Source organism: Halichoeres trimaculatus, unplaced genomic scaffold (genome assembly GCF_033239565.1).
Source record: "Halichoeres trimaculatus isolate MK-OKI-2021-1 unplaced genomic scaffold, fHalTri1.1 fHalTri1_scaffold_11, whole genome shotgun sequence".
NCBI lineage: Eukaryota > Metazoa > Chordata > Actinopteri > Labriformes > Labridae > Halichoeres > Halichoeres trimaculatus.
In genome coordinates, this window is record NW_027437189.1 from 14311344 (window position 1) to 14329960 (window position 18617).

General features: G+C 40.2%; 3 protein-coding genes across 11 annotated transcripts in view; 2 read left to right on the top strand and 1 right to left on the bottom strand.

Moving 5' to 3' along the window:
• The window catches only part of camta1a (calmodulin binding transcription activator 1a), a 352944-nt gene extending 347016 nt beyond the window's left edge, over positions 1–5928 (top strand). For all 9 annotated transcript variants that reach the window (XM_074680714.1, XM_074680709.1, XM_074680710.1 and 6 more), the window contains one exon: positions 931–5928. In XM_074680714.1, coding sequence (XP_074536815.1) covers positions 931–963 — 33 coding nt within the window. In that variant the 3' untranslated portion in view covers positions 964–5928. The remainder of the gene's footprint in view (positions 1–930) is intronic.
• Positions 5929–6112: 184 nt separating this feature from the next.
• On the bottom strand, positions 6113–7659 carry LOC141799809 (urotensin-2-like). Its single transcript, XM_074682177.1, has 4 exons — positions 7552–7659; positions 7013–7138; positions 6692–6735; positions 6113–6597 (listed from the first exon to the last, which is right to left on the bottom strand). The coding sequence occupies exons 1-4, from the start codon at positions 7655–7657 to the stop codon at positions 6484–6486; spliced, it is 390 nt and encodes a 129-aa protein (XP_074538278.1). The 5' UTR covers positions 7658–7659; the 3' UTR covers positions 6113–6483.
• A 3167-nt stretch (positions 7660–10826) lies between these two features.
• The window catches only part of ccdc187 (coiled-coil domain containing 187), a 28468-nt gene continuing 20677 nt past the window's right edge, over positions 10827–18617 (top strand). Inside the window, exons 1-4 of the mRNA XM_074681888.1 lie at positions 10827–11165; positions 11533–11625; positions 17924–17986; positions 18450–18588. Coding sequence (XP_074537989.1) covers positions 11577–11625; positions 17924–17986; positions 18450–18588 — 251 coding nt within the window. The 5' untranslated portion in view covers positions 10827–11165; positions 11533–11576. The remainder of the gene's footprint in view (positions 11166–11532; positions 11626–17923; positions 17987–18449; positions 18589–18617) is intronic.

Genomic DNA, 18617 nt, shown 5'->3' on the forward strand with positions numbered 1-18617 from the left:
ACAAACAGCCAGCTCCTTCCATTGGGACTAAAACACAGATTTAATTGATTCATTCCTCCAGGGAGCTAAATGTGAGAAGATGCAGCATAGAAACACACTCACGCACACCTTCTATAAAATCTGTATCCCTCCAGGACATTAATGATGCAGTATTTACCTTCTTTGAGGATTTTGTGAAAGGCTAAATCCAGTACATGATGGAATTAGATGTATAGAGATCAGTTTTAATAGGCTGACCGCCTCTTACTCCCACTCTTGAGACTCTTCGTCTTTTCCATGAACTCAAACCAGCTTCTACTGGTATTCTTCTGTGACCAGCAATGCATCCATGAAGATTATAGATGATCCTTTTCTTCTTTTCCCACACAAAGTGAAAGTTTACTCACTGGAGAAACGTCCATTTTATTTTATTTCTCACATACAGTTACTTGGAATAGGACATTAAATAATACGTCTATTTCCAATAATCAAAAGTGTTGCCATCTCATGAAGGAAGGCAGAAGTGTGACATGCTATGATTTGAGCAGAAGAGTGTGTCAGAGTGCCAAGTGCCACTTTTAAACGAGCAAAATCACTTCGGAATAATTATAGTAATTATAACATCACAACTGTATTGTTTTGCAGCGCTTCAAAACAAATGATTCCTTTAACATATTGTGTCGTAAAAGTGAATTTAATTCAGAACGCAGTCGCATAATCGGGTGACAAGTCTGCAATTGTGCTTTAATTATGCCCTTGTGTTTAGTTCGGTCCTGACCAACGTTTCTCTTCACAGACCAGCTGTACGTCCTGATGATCTGGGCTGACTCGTTATTGCTCTGATAGTTCTGGCTGACACTGTCAGGCCTGTGTGTGTTTTGAAGAGTTAATTAGCAGAAACTTTATTCATGGATGTTTGTATTCATGGCCGTCTGTCTCTGTCTGTTCCAGGGTGAAAGAATTGAGAAGGGCCAGGGAACATGAGACCCCTGAGAAGAGCCCCCTCGCGATGTGACATCACTCTCCTGACTCCTCTTTTCTTTTTTGTTTGTACCCTAGACATTTTACAGAGAAATGGAAAAAAAACATCAATACAAGCACTGCAATTATTACTACTACTGCAGTGTTTCTGGTTCGACTACTACGACATGTACAACAGCATTTTTTCACATATCTTTTCTTTCCACTGACTTGATTTTGGTCGGAGAGTGGCAACTTCTAACAGGATTATAAACTTAAAAGGGTTGGGGAGGGGGGTGCAGGACATTAGCTTCATGGCATTTTTTGCACTTTTTCATGGATTGCTTTTTTGTCTTTTTTGAAAAAAGAAGAGGATTCGAACAGGGGGGAAAGTGAACGCAGGACATGTCGCACAGGAGGACGTACATTAAGGCTGCTGCAGAAGATCTCAGAGGATAGGGAGGCCATGCAGAAACACTCTGGGCTCTAATTGTGCTTCATAATTTTTTAAGTGACCAACAATTCATTTGGAGAAGGATTTCTTTTTTTACCAGGTGTATTGGTAATTCACTGACCCACTTTTATCCACTGCTGTAGATGATGTGATTCAATTTAGATCAACTCTTCACACTGTCCCACTGTGCTCTACCCCACCAGTCTGCCCATTCGGGTGGAGCTACAAATGAATGTAGTCAGGGGTCAAACTAAACAGAAACAGTCAAGGGATCAAAATTTTCTGTTCGCCATTTCTTAAGAGAACTCAATGCTTTACGGTAAATTATTGTCACTTTATTACTTGAATTTGTTCATTCTGTCTGATGTATCTGTTCCATTATGTCCAGTGTATCGGTGATCTGTATCTTCAGACTCTATGTGGTTGAATCCTTCCAAGAAAAGATGCATGACTTCTTGGCAAGAAAAGTCTCTGCTTGTGTGCTTATGGTCCAGTCTTTCAGCCTATCCTCTGATTTGCTTTTTGTTTCCATCTTTCCCTCCATCGCCACCTCAGTCGTGAGCGATCCTTGTACTGTCCTGTTTCTTTTATTTTAACTCCATGTTGCTTCATTTTCAGTTGATTGCTCCTCTGAAAGCCAACAAGAGAAAAGATCTTGCCTATTTTGTGTTGTTCTGGTTTTGGTCATGCAGGTTATCAATGTTCTTTTTAAACGAACTTCAGAGCCTGTGAAGGCTTTTGAGGGGAAGATCACATACATTGCCTTGACGTCTTAGAGATTCTTTGAGGGGTCCCTAAGCTTGTCCCAAAATAGGGGTTTGACAAATCCATATTTTTGACAATTGAGCGATTTCTGTATATAAAGAAGGCTGAAAGTACGTAGGAAAAAAACATTTACCCAAAGGGGATTGTATTTTAGAAATATATTATTTTATTCATTAAAAATGGGTCAAAAACAGGTATGAGACAAAAACAGAATATTTGTATAGTTTTGTTTGAATGCCTATGAAGTATGGTTGTATTGTTTGTACATAGTGTAAATACCTGGGATAAAAATGAGCTATGTGCATGAAAAGTATGAACAGATTCAAAAGGGAAAAAAAAACAACAAAAGCAGTAGTGGCTATGCTCTGTAAAATTAAAACTATTTCACTATTAGAGTATTTTATTTTATTTTCATTGTTCTTGAGAAGAACATTTTGCTAAAGCATGATACTATTGCAATATAAAAAGTAAAAAAATTACTGTATTTAGAGTTAGGAGAAGTCTGCAAAATTATCTTGAAACAAGTACGGTTATGTTTACATTTTATTTCTTTGTTGATTTTTTTTTTAAATCTGTTTTTTTTTTTTTTGTTTTTTTTGGGCTACCAAGAATTTTTTGCCAATGGTGCCAAGATATGTGAATGCTATATAGCTTAAGATGAAGAATTAAGTTAACTTTTGCAGAACAGATAATCATACACAAGCACTGAAGACCATAAGATCACAACTGGCCGAGTCACTCCTACAATAAGGTACAGAGTTTGCAGAGGGGGTCGTGTTTAAGCAGAAAGCATTTAAGTCTCTCATGTCTCCACCATCTCAGCAGAAGCATTTGATCATCACTGAATACAGTTTGATTTTTGTTGTCATTGCAAACAGAATGTCATTTTATTGAGATTTCCTGTCTGACCTGAGCAGCCTTGCCCAAAGTGATCGCTCTCTTTGGCTGAGCACAGATTGAATTCTCCTCTTTACTGTAAATGTGCAACAAGCATTGATTTATCAATATTTGGCTTATCCCTGTTGCAAACTGGTGACAGGATTTTCCTTAATTTAGTCGACTCAAATCAAGAAAACTTCTTGATCAAGGTTGCTGGGGTTGAAATCGAGCTTATATTGAACATTAAAAAAAGATGTCCAGTCTAAGAATATGTGTAGCAAACTGTGCATGCCTGGATTTCTTTGTCAAGCAGCTGAAATATTATGAAATGAACTCTTCTGACTGTCACAGGTGCTAAAATGATACTAAAAGTTGCAGCGACAGAGGGTAAATGAGCCAAACGATTCACTGTAGTAGCTAGTGTGTAAACAGTGCACTGGTGTCATTTAAAGTTTAATTATTGTACATCTGGTATTACGTATAAAATGTAAATAAGATAGAACACACATGAGCTGCTGATTTAGAGGTGCCTGTTGGTTGCTGCCTAATTCCTTTAAAATATAGTATATTCCTACCAGAAAGTGTTTCTGAATCCAAGTAATGATCATCCAGCCAAGTGCCACTGAAAAACTTGACTTTTGCTTAGAAGTGTTATCATGTTTTTAGGCTAAGTAGGTATTTCTCTAATTCATTTCCCTGACTAACAGGTTGTTTTGTTTTGTTTTTGCACTCCTGACATGTCAACTTTTTGTTTCCATAGTGTTTATGTAGAAAGTGCCTATTCATATCCCGATCACTCAAAAACCCAGTGTCAGAATACACACCAGAATATGAGGAAATGTAATGGTCACCCTCACACGTACACACATACACTCACACACAGTGCTGTATCCTCTGCACGATCACCCTCACCTTACACCCACCTAAGGCCACTATCTGATAAATCCCCTCTTCACACCAGTATCAGTCAACATGCGAAGCTTTACTTTCTTTTCTCTGCCTTCTGTTCTGTTTTCTACTGGGACAGCTTGTTAAAATCACATTTTAGAAACGCCACTACTGGGGTTTGTTGCCTTGCATTCATCCTCTAGTCTGTGGTTAGAGTGCATAGCCGATGCAACGTGGTGGCAAAAAGGAGAAGGATTTATTATGCTTGCATGGGTAAAATAGTTAACTGGGTGACAGAACCTGCACCTAAAGCATGCTTATTTTCCTAGAATCGGTAGTCAGATAGACTTGTTAAAAAGACTCGAACGTTGGATTGAACGTGTCACAGAACTCCGAAAGACAGAGGGCATGTGACCTGAGGGCAACAAGAATCCTGACAAAATGAGCCAATGATCAATAATCAGTCGCTACTGACATTTTCATGGCAAAGCATGACGACAAGATTGTTTTTTAGACTGATCTCTAACTTTTTAGACTTTTTTTCTTTAGTTCTTTTTGTTTTTAAATCATTTAGATTTAGTGAGTGTGCTCCCAACTTAAGATAGACCAAGGTTGAAGACAATTATGAAAGTATGTACAGCAAGTATTACCTAAAAGTGACACACGGTACACAGACACATGCACAAGACACAGCACAGCACACATGCAGACATGTCAAGGTGTCAGTTTCATTTGTACACAGAGCGGTGAGGGCAGCGTTTGCTCTTCTCCAGACTGAGGGACTGGTTCACCTCCCTTCTGTATTTTACTCAGGGTGCCAAAATGGGGAGGAGGAAACAGAGCAGGACATGTGATTCACGGCAGAAGAAGCTGAAATTGAAATACGGAGACCTTTTAAAGGGAGAATCTGGAAGAGACAGGTTCACGGTTGTTACACTGGAGAATTTAAATAAATGAATATAAAATATAATAGCTGATGACACCAGTAAAGCCCTGGGATAAGGTCCTGTTATATATAGAGCTCATTAAGACAAAAGATTTGACTTTTTATTATAGATTCCTGTCAAATCATAGTATAATTCAGGCCAGTTCTTTGGGCCTTTAATTTATCTAAGTGACACAGAGTAGAGGGTATTTAAGATTAAGAGTGTAGTTTTATGAAAAGTTCACCTGCAAATCTTGTTTTTACTGCCACTTCTGAATGGGATGACAGGTTAGCTGATAGGCACTCTTTCAGTCGTATTATAAATTTTAAAGACGTTCTGTGAATTGACCTGAGAATCTGCCTTTCCTCCTCTTCTTTTTCCCCGAGCACCCAAACCGGAGAAAGGTAGGCACATCAGGACAACATAACAGAAAAAGTTTTACAACATATTCCACTCGTGGACACAGAGCAATAAAGAACTATTTTGTGGAGACCTATAGACCTAGTGAAGTTTAAAATGATTGGACACATGTAGTCGACTTACTCTTATGCAAATGCCAGTATTGCAAGACAAGCATTCAGTAGTTTATGGACAGCAATTATATGGCACCCTTTACCGAACTGCACGTTTTCATCAAATCCAAACCGAGAAGAAAAAAACAGGCCCTGCTTTGATAGAAAGCTGTGGGTCCTCGACACTTTGCATGTGAACTAGTGTTAGATCTATTTTCCTCTCCTCTATAGCTGTCTTTCTCTCTGTCTTTCCCTGTTATGTGACCCAGTTTTTCTCCGCTCCCTGACCCCTACCCCTAAAAGTTTCATCTCCTCTTGGTTTTCCCAATGTGTTTTGCTTTTCCTCCTTTTTCTCTTCTCCCGTCTCTTGTTTGTAAGTTTTATTTTTGTAATTGTGCATGTACAAGCGTCACTGACTCGATGGATATGTTTAAAAAAAAAGAGATTTCAGCTGCTGAAGCCATGCAAAACGTTTTGAATTGCCCTTAAAATATGGAAGATGTTTTCTGAATGCTTTATATTCTTTCTGCTGTAAAATAATAAAAAAAGGAAAAAATGAAGAAAACTCGAGAACAAAACTGGCCCTGTCTTTTTTTCCCACTTTTATTTTGAAGGACGAGACTTCTTCTGCAGACACATTTCTGACCAACCAAGAAACACAAACATCAAAAACAGTATCTGGATGTAGTTTTATTTCTATGGCACATGTAATTCTGCATCATTGTGATGTACAGAGTTACAGACATCAGACCCAGGTCTTTTTGCAAATTGCACGAGTATAGTTTTACACAACACTTTTTTTTTTCAATAAATAATCTTCATATTGCCAAACATGTCTCAATCACACCTCTGATAGCAGAAGTATTATTTTGAACAAATAATTCTGTGTGTTTCTGTGTGTGTGTGTGTGTGTGTGTGTGTGTGTGTGTGTGTGTGTGTGTGTGTGTGTGTGTGTGTGTGTGTGTGTGTGTGTGTGTGTACATGCTCCCAGGCATGCACACACTAAGTATATGCATGCATGTTTTGTTGTATTTTGTTTGCATGAGCTTTCGAGTGCAATATGGGGTGTTTTTAGTTAAGTGCAAGCCCTGTCTCCTGTGTGTAGCATCAAAGCCCGCTTTTAAACACAATACTTCCAAAAACACTCTGAATTCCCGCCTCGCTTCCTGAACTGCTTACGAATGCCCAGCACATGGCTGAAAGGATTTAAGAGGCTTTGTTTCTCCATGAGGGCCTGAAAGACAGGATAAAGACGTAAGGATAAACTGTTTGCTTGTAGTGTGGAACTTTATTTTGCTGTGTAAGGATAACAAGAGCAGAAAACCCACCTCTCTTTTCATCCCCCGAGGAAACAGGCCTGTTGCTCGGGCACCTGAGAAAAAGCGAAAGAAGAGTTTTTCTGATGTTTAACAAGATTCATTCAAGAGCTAGTTTTCTTCCTGTGTCTGCCATGCTTTCAGGCACTGGCAAAAGAAAGATTGTCCCACGCGCCTCCAACAGGAACTGCAAACTACCTGCTCCATCCCAACCTCCAACCACCAGCTCACCCCATGTATTGACAAATATGTTTGCGCAGGTATTGCTGACTGTAGCAGACCTGCATTTGAAGCGTCATTTTGCTGCAGAAGAAGAGAGTGGGTGTGTCTCACCGTCTCTGTTGATCTCCCCAGACATCAGAGCGGGATATCTGAGACCAGCACCATCCTGCAGGGGGAAGGTCTGCTCAGAGAGAGACAGATCATCCAGAGAGCTGACGCCTCGCTCCTCCACTGACACTGTGCATAATCCAAACAGGGGTTAAAAGGTGGAAATTGACAGGTATAGATTTACAAAATTCTGTGTAAAATGTGTACATATAGACCTTATTTTCATCTGCATTTTGATCTCTAAACCCCCACACTCTTCCTACAATATATTACAGCATAATTAGGACTTTAAATCATGATTAAACCACACTATTTTAATACATTCAGCAGAAAACTTTATGAATTTTATGACTGCCAAGAAATCCTGCACTTATGCTCAATGATGTGAGAACTTTGGCAGAACAATCAGTGTTCAACACTGCGGCTCCAAAGCAATTACATCAAAGACCTGCCAGCCATTAATCTTCACAAATGAGGTTTTATTACTAAAAGCTAATCAAGCTACTAAATAAGTTAAAATGGAGGTGTTATTTTCCACTCACCAGGTCCTGGATAAGGCATCTCAGCAGATTCTGTGATAGGGTGGGCCAGCAGTGGACCAGAGGCCAGGAGCAGGAAGGCCCAGGAGAGGAGGTAGTTACACTTCATGACTAGAGGCTGATCTTTGAGATGGTTCTGACCCGCACACAGCTCTCAAGTGGAAGAAGACTTGTACAGGAACTGTTGGTCCTAACTGGGTTATATACTTCCACCAGTATCCTTTCCTCCCCTCCCACATGCAAAACACTTCTGCTCCTGCTGGCCTACACAGCCATCAGCAGTATCCACCGTCCCATCCTCTCTATGTGTGATAAATCAACATGGTGTCAGAGGTGAATTATAGGATCAATAAAAAGACAAGAGCAGCGGCCCAGGCTTCAAGGGCACAGTCATGTTTTAGCATCTCTCCAGCCTGATTGAGTGTTTTACTGACTTTGTAAATGGAATAGAAGATGTTGTTTCAGATGTCGCTCTGCAGCCTCTCAGGGGGAGCAGGTGGAGGAACTGGGCAGCTAAATGACTAATGTTCCTACGCCACCAGTTCATTAAACTCTCGACCATTTGGATCCTCTTAACTTAGACCCAGAGAAAAACTGTAACACAGTGAAAGCTGCATACACAGCATGAAGAAAATCTAATAAAACAAAATAATTACCAGAACAGAAAATGCTAAAATGTCCAAGACCTTCTCGCCTATACGCCACTTGGCATTTTAAATCAATTTGAGACAGCACAGAGAGAATTTGCCACGGGTCAGTGAATCAGATTGATTCACGAACATTGTTTAGAGGCCTTGTTCTGGTTAAATGCTACATTTGTGCTTTCACTTCTTCTTTGTCATGCAATAAACCTCTCTTTATTAGAACTTCCAGAGTCAAAACGCTGTCTCATCTAGGAGAGGTGGGGACAGATATTTACCAAATCATACTTAAACCTTCTGTGTGTAAATTGTGACGTCAATTTTCTCCCCCTTGTATGATAATAAGATTCGACCAAGCGTCAGTGGCATTTAGGTTTATGACCAGAAGGCCAGATGCTTTATTAGGTCTCGCTGTATATCATTGAGAGCTGTTAAGATTTACACTCTGTGTTAGTAAAGGTCCTGCTGCAGATTTCTATTCCAGCCTCTTAAATAAATATTTTCTCTCCTCTGCTTCAGGTCAGTCCACATCACGGTCCTCTTAACAATTCATGAATTATCCATAAAAATCTGCTCTTTACATGTATTTTGTGGCGCTACAACACTATCCTGAAATGCAAATGATATAATGCATATATGTTCAGAGTAAAACAAACATTTCATTGTCTTGAAAACATAAATTTTATCCAAAACATGCTAATACAAAAAGCTGTGAAATTATTATTTTTTTTTTAAAAGTTCCTTCTTATTTCCAAAATCCTAAGACTCAACATAACTCTCATGAAAAATGTTGGTTATCAAATCTTCTTTTCCAAGACTTTGACTCAAAAATGTTAACATATATGTGGGGAAAGTATTGGCATGAATATATTTCGTTCAGATAAGTTAAATGTAGCATTAAGAATTCAACAAAATGTGAACTGAGTGTCACTCTTTCATTATAAGCCCTGCTGTGTTACCATGAAAGCTGTAGCCTATTGCTGCATGTATCTGGCTCAAGTGAGGCGTGATCTGATCAGATCTCACCAGGTGGGTGGTTAAAAAAATCACAGCACCAGAATGTATTGTGTGAGTGTATCAGCAGTTTTGCCAAGAAAAATAGTCTCAGTGCACACAACCAGAGAGTAGCTGTCACATGACTACATGAAAATCTGACCAACGCAAATTGTAAAGAGCTTTTGTGTGTATTTAGTAGTCAGATTTTCCAACAATTTGATGAGCAGCAGCTTTCAGACAGAAAAAGACCCATGGACACACATTTTTCTTCAGTTTTTTCCCCCCTCAAATGAACTGTGTATAAATCAGGCTTGTTTTTTTTAATTTACTTGTGCTTAAAATTGCGACAAAATCTTTATTTTATTAGCTGTCTAAATCTGGCAAGACAAAAACAATTATCCTAATCTTAACAACAAAACAAATACACTCCAGGCATCTCAACCATTTTCAGCAATGTGGCCTGACAGCTTTTTGTTTTTTGATTTTGACCTCATGTTGATCTGAGTGGCGTGAATAGCCAGCAGGGGGCGACGTTATGTCAAGAAAATCAGTATAAAGCTGCAGCAAACTTCTCTTTTAGGACTTTCCAGTCAAACTTTCTTTGCCTCTCATCGAAGAGAATACCTCTTTGGATACTGTCTAGTTTGATTAGTTTTTAAAGTGTGCAAAATGATTTTTCAAAAGCCCAAGACCTTCAAAATTACCCCCACTTTTCTCTTTTGTGTCTAACAGCACAGATTTATGTACGGTAATAAGATCTATCGCCCACTTTCTCTCTGTTTTTTTATTTATTTATTTATTTATTTATTTATTTATTTTAGTTTGACTGAGGAGAAAGACATTTACAGTTGAAAAGACAAAAATCCGTTCTATCCAGGTTATAAAATAGAATCTACATGGCTATTTCTTTTTCCTTTTTTTCTGCCTTTCCTGGGCTAAAATTGAGTCCGTCGTTTCAACTAAATAATGAGAAACTTGTACCAAATCTCTCTTCTCTCTCTCTCTCTCTCTCTCTCTCTCTCTCTCTCTCTCTCTCTCTCTCTCTCTCTCTCTCTCTCTCTCTCTCTCTCTCTGCAGTCGGCTTTGAAAACACTGTAATCTTTCCCCCACATTTTATAGAATTACTTCATTCATATAATAACCTCAAAAACACTACACAGCACTTTTATTTTAAAGCTTGAGCCACACTATGTGAATGGAAAACTCGACTATTTAAGTGCTGCCTTCAAGTACTGTTAGAAATGGTGCAACCACGTAAGCACACGGGCAAAGTGAGTGGGTGGGACTGTATGTTGTTCAGGCTGTTACAAGATATGGAATAAGTGGCACTCACTTAAGATGAAAGCCTATTATGTCGTTATTGTATAGGAGCTTGAAAGTTGTGCAACGTAGTTTAACCTTTAAACAAGAACTGGCGCGTAATTTCCCCCGAATGCCCTCTTTCAACTATCCTGGTTTTGAAATTGTACTCTGTTCCTCAGAGTACGTCGTTTCCTTTGGTATTTCACAAGTAAAAAAGTATTTGGGGGCCTCTTGTTAAAGAAATACAAAGTGTTTTGGTGCTGGACTTCGTGCCTCGTGATTAAATTTTGGCTCAGGTAAGTCTGAGCCTGAAGAGACACGTGAAGGCAGCAGCCGTTAACCGCCCCCACTTTGCGCTGTCGAACAGGAGCTGTGAAGAAGCAGCCGGAGCGATAGACTGTGGGCTAAGTTTGTCCACCCTGGCTTCCCTTCATGAGTGGACTCTGGCTTTGTTTCATTGATGAACAACAAACCGTCGGTTTCGCTTCGTGTTCACACTAAAAGAAGAGGCGTTAGAAACGGCCAAGCACGGTCGTGACATTTGGGATCATTTAAACAGAGAGAAAGGAGGGAGGGACTGTAAAATTGACACTTGGCTGTCATGTTTGGTACTTGTTGAATGTGAAGCTGTTTGTACACATAACAGTGGAGCCTGTGTGGGCAGCGAGCTGCGAACAGGTAGGTCGCAAAACAAAGACTCCTTCCTACAGGAGCTGACTTCATGTTTGCCTGGTATTCATTTTACTTTGTTCAGCAAACAACTATCCTACTGCAATGCAGTTACTGTTCTACCTTTAAGGTTCTAGTACATGCTAACGACATTAATGCGAATGTCAGCCTGGTTACCCTCAGTTAAAAGTTTTTGCTTCTTAGCAGCGTTTTCATATAGTTTGATAACCTGTTCCTGAGATAAACCGATAATTATCTGAGTGACAGTTAATTTCTCCAATTGTCTATGTGTAGGAAGAGGGGGTCGGGTTTACTTGTCTACAGTTTGTCCACTTCTTTTACTTTATTATCACTCTCACTGTGCGCTCTCTTAAAGCGGAATCCCCTGTATCATCATGAGACAGTGACAAACAGGCAGTGATGGCAGAGCTGGAAATTGACCAAACCAACCTTCCACGTGTCCAAGAAGGTAAGCACACAAACCCCTCCATCTACAGAAACATTTCACCTAGTGTGGAAAAAGTTACCTACTATGGAAAAGGATATGTTCTGAAGAAGGGTTGGTTCTATGAGCCTCTTCACAGACCAACAACTTAACAGCAGCCAGGTATGGGGGTTAGCATGAATTAAGTATTTAAACCCTAAGCATTTAAAAGCCCTGTGTTGAATTTATAAGTGCTCTTGAAATATTCCTACTTTTCTATACTTGCCTGTTCATAATCCGCAATTTCGAATGAGATTATCAGCCCCAAAATCATGTCTTTCTAAATGCTATTTCTCAGCATCAATGGACAACCTCCAGTCCATTTGTGGCAAAGCCCCTATGACAACACCTTGCATGCAAACCAGCTAAGTTAAGCAGTGAGGAGCAAGATCTGTCTTTTTCTCTGCTGAAAAAGATGTCTTGGATTTATTTTGTAGTAATAGCAGAGCTGGACTGTCAAAAAGAAAAGGACAGAAGAGCAGAAGAAAGCTTAATAGAAGGCTGTTTGTGATACTGTTCATTTGAACCAACATGCAGGAGCGATGTGTTCAAACTAAGAAGTCTGTCAGTAAAATGAAGAGTGAGGTTACATTTCCTCTGCTTGGTGAGGTTGCAGGTGGTAGATAAGCACCAGGAGGATAAAACCAGGATTCACTAATGTTACATGTTACATGTTACGTTTCTGAGCACCAGCTTGTAACTCTAAACCTTTTGTTTACCAAACTACAGTACAAACTGAGTTTTACATAGTTTGCTTGGGGTCGCATTTCAAATGGTAACTACAAATAGATATGTTAACTTGTCAGTTGGTATCTGTCAAAAATTATCTTAAAATAGAAACGAGTGTTAAAAAGAACTGCCATTCATTTATTTGCTGCTAGAACAAACACACACCTTGGCAAGAGCCAGATTTTGTAGTTGGTGAGAGTGCTCCCCAGTTTTTCTATCCCAGAAAAACAGCAGCTTTTCAGATAGTCTCCACAGTAGCTTTAAGTAGAGTAAATAAGTGCAAACATGCCCGATGTACATTTACACACACAAGACAATTTTATTCCTTCACTTTTCCACTTTGTAAACCTGCCCTTGACACCAAGCTGCGGCTGTTGTTTCTGACCTTGCTTGTCTCCCTAATGCTTTGTCTCTCTACGTTTTGACTTTTCTTACAGCAGTGCAGAGATGGATCTTATCTTTTGCAGTTTAGCTTAGAGCAAGTAATGGGATGGATGTTTGCGATATTTGGGAAAGGAAGTGCTATCACACGAGAGGAAGGCCTCAGTAAAGTTTATTGTTTTTAAATTAAAACATTCAACTTGTGGCCTCTGCAAAAAAAAACAGGACGTTTGTAAAACCCACAATGAGAAAACTACAAGTCTCAGTTGGTTTTCTGTTTCGTTGACAGAAATAGATTTACAAGGGACAAGTTTAAGCATGGAACCAAAGGGTATCGATTTATCTGTATTATCTCAGATGTGAAACTAAAGTGTGGTTTGTTTTCACTTGATGGATCATCCCTAAATAATTTGTCATGGACTTACTAATGTAGCTCATATGAGCAAAATCAGTCGCTGCATTCCCAGGTAAGGCTGTGAAGTTGTAGTCTGGGTGTAGAGAGTTGACTCAGCCTTTGGCATGTCCGCACTAATGAACAGGATGGAAATAGGCCTGCCTGTCTTTTATCATGAGAGATAATTCAGCACTTCACTCTGTTTTTCCACACACAAAGGGCACAGTGTGCAGCTTTGAATTTTCATGCTTAATCAAGCAGAGGCTGCTTCACGAACAAAGCCACTAACTGCAGCAATAAACTGCTCGTTGAGACAATTGTGTCAATTACAATCAAACGTCTGGCCTGTTTTTTTTTCCCATCATATTCTGTCTCCAGACATGTTTTCAGACTGCTGCCTCTCTCTGCAGCATGGTGGTCATTTACTCCATGTCTCAGTGTTGGTGTTTATGTTTCAATTTCCCTTAGAGCCGCAGATCCTCGTGTCCCACTTCTCCCTCACTTTCCTTCTCACACAAGGGTCTCAGCCAAGTAAACTTTCTTTGTTTTCTCTGCCCCCCTTATCAGTTCCTGTTTTGTCCCTCCTCTGGCTGCTCCTGATTTAGCCTGGTGTGCTGAGGGAATGCAGCTCTCAGAGGAATTCCCCCTCCTCAACCCCCCTGTTCCTAATTTCACTCTCACCAACTGACCCAGAGCCCCACTGCCCCTCACCTCTCTCTGTTTTCCATGGCAGCTTGGTCCAGTTCATAGGCCTGCTGGCTCAGTGCGCCAAGTTCACACCATCCACAGAGCTGTGGGATGGACAGGCACTTAGTGGTGAATTCTGTGCGAAAAAAGCAGTATGCTGGAGAAGAGAAGAGACCAGAGAGGAGGAGAGAGAAAGGGAGAGGAAGACAGCGTGTGGGCGGTCGGTGGGGGATTTTGGCTGAAAATAGAACCCTTGTCATTTTCTCCTCTCACCGGTTTCTTTGTGTGGCAGACTCTTGGTACTGCTGCTATCCAAGAGCCTGTGAAGATGAAAGAATGATATCTCTGTCGGTGTTTGATCGCCTGCCCCCTCGTGCTGGATGCCTGAGATAATCTGCATGATTTTGTTAAATGATTTGATGTCACTTCTCTCAGATGCTGGACTGAGGTTTTTAGCTGTTTAACAAAAAGACAGACTGCACACTTTCCTCTTTTGAGATTTAGTCCCATCAGCAGAAATGAGAGATGGCTAGGCATGTGATTTTCCAGCAGTAATTTGGAATGCTTTGAGGGTAGGAGGCATAGAAGTATGACATAGTTTCCTTGCTGTTTTCCTGCAGCTCACCTCACAGCAGGCTCATTCTGCACATATTGCTTGGGATCATACCAGGTCATACAGTAGGTAGATGCATTTAGTTTGAATCTTATTTCTCTGCATTCTCTCTGAGACAGCTTTTCCCTTCCCTTCAGCTGGATCTTTGTTTCAAGATCCTCTTAAGGTCCAACAGTGCCCGTATTAAGGAGCTTATATTGGAAGTCTCTCAAGATATTTGAAAACACACTCAGCCTGGACCCACCTCACACCCTCTCCCTTAAAACCTGTTCAGCAGTCATAATAACACACTCTCCTTGTCCCGCCTCTTGAAGGGTAATGTGACCGCAGTTTAAAGGAGTTTGGAAAAACAAGTTAACCCGCAATGCAGACACACCCACGCACACGGACCTGACATTTTCTCTATCTTTCTCTGCTTTCCTTTTTGTTCTGCTTTCTAAGTAGGATTTAGGAGCAAACTCATGTTTTGAACTGTTGGATTAACATCAAGCCTTTGACTTAATGCCTGTGTATTGACAGACTGGACGCAAAAGGGCAGGTGGGAGATCCGTTTAGCGGATAGTCTGCTAAGCTCTGCGACAGGTGTAAGTGGTAATGCGTGTCTGTCTTTGGTATGGGTTAGCTATCAGTGCAGTTATGTGGTCATTTCTGTTGTAAATGGACACTTCTGGTGGCTTAGTGCTGTCTGCTTGGTTGACTGTTTATCCTCTGAGGATAGAAACATAGTCAGAGAATTATTCTTTTTATTCCTCTGTTTTGGGGTTTGTAAGTGGTGTTTAGTTAGATTTCACAACAGTGATGTTTCTCACTTCCTTATTTACAGAAGTGTACAAAGAGGAGACATCCACAGTTCGACTCGTCATGTCAACTGTGTGGCTGTTCTCTAAATATTGAATCCTCAGTTTCATTGTGAGGGTAGGCTTTTAGTAGGTCAGTTATGAAAGAGAAGAGGAGTCTCTACATTTTTAGACGTGCATGAATGTGAGAATAGATAGAGATCTGGGAATGTGGAGAAGAAAAACATCATCTAGTCAACAATGAAAGCACAGAGTGTTTAAGAGAAGTCTCAAGTTAAGGGTTTAGTCTGTTGTTATCTAGCTATCAGCAGGGTCTTTAATACATAACTGTCAATCTGGAGGCCTCACACTCGTTCTCGCCGTCTACGGTACCATCCAACCAAGCGTGTAAGTAGTTACACTCAGGGGTCCTCTCTTGTTGTCTACTCCTGCATGAATTTGTGTGTGTTTTTCCTGACAAGCAGCAAGCCAGTGGTCCCCAAACTGGGCAGTTGTGATAGATTGATGTGTGGGTGGGTGAGTGGGGTTGCGAAACCTTTTTAAATCAGAAAAACAGTTTACAGTTACAAATTTCATCTATTATTGTAAAATCGTTAGCTAAAATAGGGGTTACATTTAACATAAAATCTTGCAAAAAATTTGTTTAATCTGTTTTCTCCATTTCTTAGTTGGCAGGTGACCTTCAAGTGACTAAACCGGGATAACAATGGTATCAGGGACAGCAGATTAATTTAGGAAAGATAAAAAAAATGCACAAAGATGGTTTAATTACTAAGTATCTTTGGCCTTTTTGGGTCTATTTTTTGATTGGCCTATAAATGGCTCACACAGCAGGTGATCACTGGTCTCTTGCTGTACTTTTTCACACAGGCAGAAAAGTGAAATAAGCCTCATGCTGGATCCAAATTTTAATTCAAGGAATTTTAATTAAGCAACGAGCTGCAGACATTCTTCTGATAACCAATCATTTGCTCAAAGGAGGCTCAGTGGCATTTTTTTTGACATTCTGGTAAATTTTTCTTGATTTTTGCGAGGAAAGTTTTTTAAATACATAGTTTCTGCTTTTATGTCATTGAGAGATTAAGGAGAGTTATTGTGATAAGAGTCAATAGCTGCTGAGCATATGTAAATCTGTCACTTAATGATTGTGACTCGATTTGAAATTCCCTGCTACCATCTATATTTTCTTTCTCTTCCGGTAACAGTCTCTTTCCTCCCACAGCGCCCCCATTTTGATGGTTTTTGTAATGTGGAGAGATAGCATGTTTCATGCAGCAGAAAAATGTATGAAATTGTTGAATTGTAGAATCTTCATCATTAATCTCATGGGTGTAAACATAGGTGTCCTCTCCACGGCCTCTGAGGGGCTGAGTGAAGGATTATCAACAGGACTGGTGTTTTTAATAGGCCTGGCCTCTGGATCAGTCTGGAGGATTTACCCTCTACAGCGAGCTAAAGCACGTCTCAAACATTATTTCTGTCCTCCAGCTGGAGTTTGAGGACACCACTGTGGTAAAGGAAAGCCACTCTGTGCCCTGAAACTCAGAGCGGTTTTGTCTGCAGACAAGGAGGACACTGAGTGTGCAGCTGCTCCTAAGTGCTGCTCTCTGCATTTATTTTCTCTTGAGTAACTTTCTGAGTTTGTTTGACAGTCTTTAAACAAATACAAGCTGCAGCACATGCTCGCTGTTGCAGCTCACTGGGACTACTGTAAGCATTTCGCATGTTTATACTTTAAGCTATTAATAGCAGCTTACATCATCATCAGAGTAGTTAAAAAGTGAAGGTGCGCAGCACTTTATGATTTCAGTTTTAAGTTAAACTGAGCTGAAGCTAACACCCTGTGATGTCTTTCCTTTTGTTTGAGAAGACTCTCATGTGCTTACATTTGTCTGAAATACAGCCGCAGACACAGCTAGGAGCCGCTAATGGCATGAAACTGATATCTTTTAGGAGCGTATCCTGCAGCAGGTGGAGAGATTAAAGGATCACAGGATAGGGAAGACTCAGATTGCTGCAGAGTGGCTCAATAAGGAGAACCAATTAGAGTCAGTGTGGGGAGAGCTCTGAGTTAAAGCCTGTGGATTTCTGATAGCCTGTCTCCACACACATCTCCAGGCTTCAGTATAAATGACTGCAGCTGGTTCGCTAACTTTGCATCTTCATTTGGTAGTCGTAATGAGCACTTCAGGAAAGCAAAACTTGTAGCCTCACTTTTCAGTGTTTTCATGCATGTATGCTCTCACATCCAAACAGACTGAGTCAGATGGTCACTTTACTCAGAATGAGGTCAACCTGTTCCCCTCTTACTTCTAAACTCAGTAACTTTGGCGGGACAGTAAAGCTGTGGTCACCTCCAAGTCTCTCTGGATTATTGGTACCCTGTTATGTTGGGTTCTTTGAGGGACCATTTTATATATTTGTGAAACCAATTCATGCCAAAGTGGTGAGTGGTTTCTTCTTTATATAGCTCTGAAGGACACTCTGCTTCTTTTGTAAAATAAACAGACGCACAGCAATTGTGTCCTATATTTTTGAGCTGATTGTGCAGTAGCAGTATCTTTTTTGATCTGGCTCATGTTATATCTTTGATTAAACAGAGCAATGATATCTGGTTGTTGTCATTTTTCCGATTCTTTTTTTATAAGTCTAAGTAAATGTTTTCCTACTGTGGTGTTTCAGTGTGCCAGTGTTTTGCTGTGCTGGAGGATGGAGCGTTGGCACACAACCTGCAGGAGCAAGAAAGTGAGTATAACATCAAACCACTTTAAGATTTGCACACAGCAAACAAACAGTCTATTTTCTTTTATGTTGCAAGTTTCTTCCAGTGTCTATAACTCACCAGTAGCTTTGTGCGGGGATTTATCCAAAGTTTTTGTAAGAATAAGTAGTGAACAATTCATGAAATAAACATGAAAGTAGAAAAAAAAAGTATTTTATCATGGCTTACTTAAGAAAAGTCAACTCCTGGTATTTATCTCCTGTGTTGTTTTCTCCTCTCAGTTAAAGGTGAGATATTTTTTTTGTTATTCTCCTCAGGCACAAGGTGATAAGCTATTAGGCATCTTGTTAGAACTTTTCAAAGTTCACTTGGGGTCAACATGCCAAAAACAAAGGACACAGCAGCAATTAGTGCTCTAAAATCACAGGATTTGAACTCTGAAGTGTTTCCTAACTTTACGCTTTCTGGCTTGCTTGTCCCTCACAGTTGAGAAATACTATTCCACCAACATCCAAAAGAACCAGCTGGTGCAAAACGACATCCGAGTTGCTAAAAAGCTGCAGGATGAGGAGGAGGAGCAGTGCCAGCAGCAGAGCGCCCTCCTCAGACAGACCTCCAGACAACTGTAGGAGACCCATACTGCTGAAGCACACT

Excerpts from the sequence above, each read along its gene's own strand:
- LOC141799809 (XM_074682177.1), bottom strand. The coding sequence starts at position 7,657 with ATGAAGTGTAACTACCTCCTCTCCTGGGCCTTCCTGCTCCTGGCCTCT. Across the intron at positions 7,139-7,551 it reads GATGCCTTATCCAGGACCTG|TGTCAGTGGAGGAGCGAGGC; the intron begins GTGAGTGGAAAA and ends GATTATGCACAG. Across the intron at positions 6,598-6,691 it reads CTCGGGGGATGAAAAGAGAG|GCCCTCATGGAGAAACAAAG; the intron begins GTGGGTTTTCTG and ends CCTGTCTTTCAG.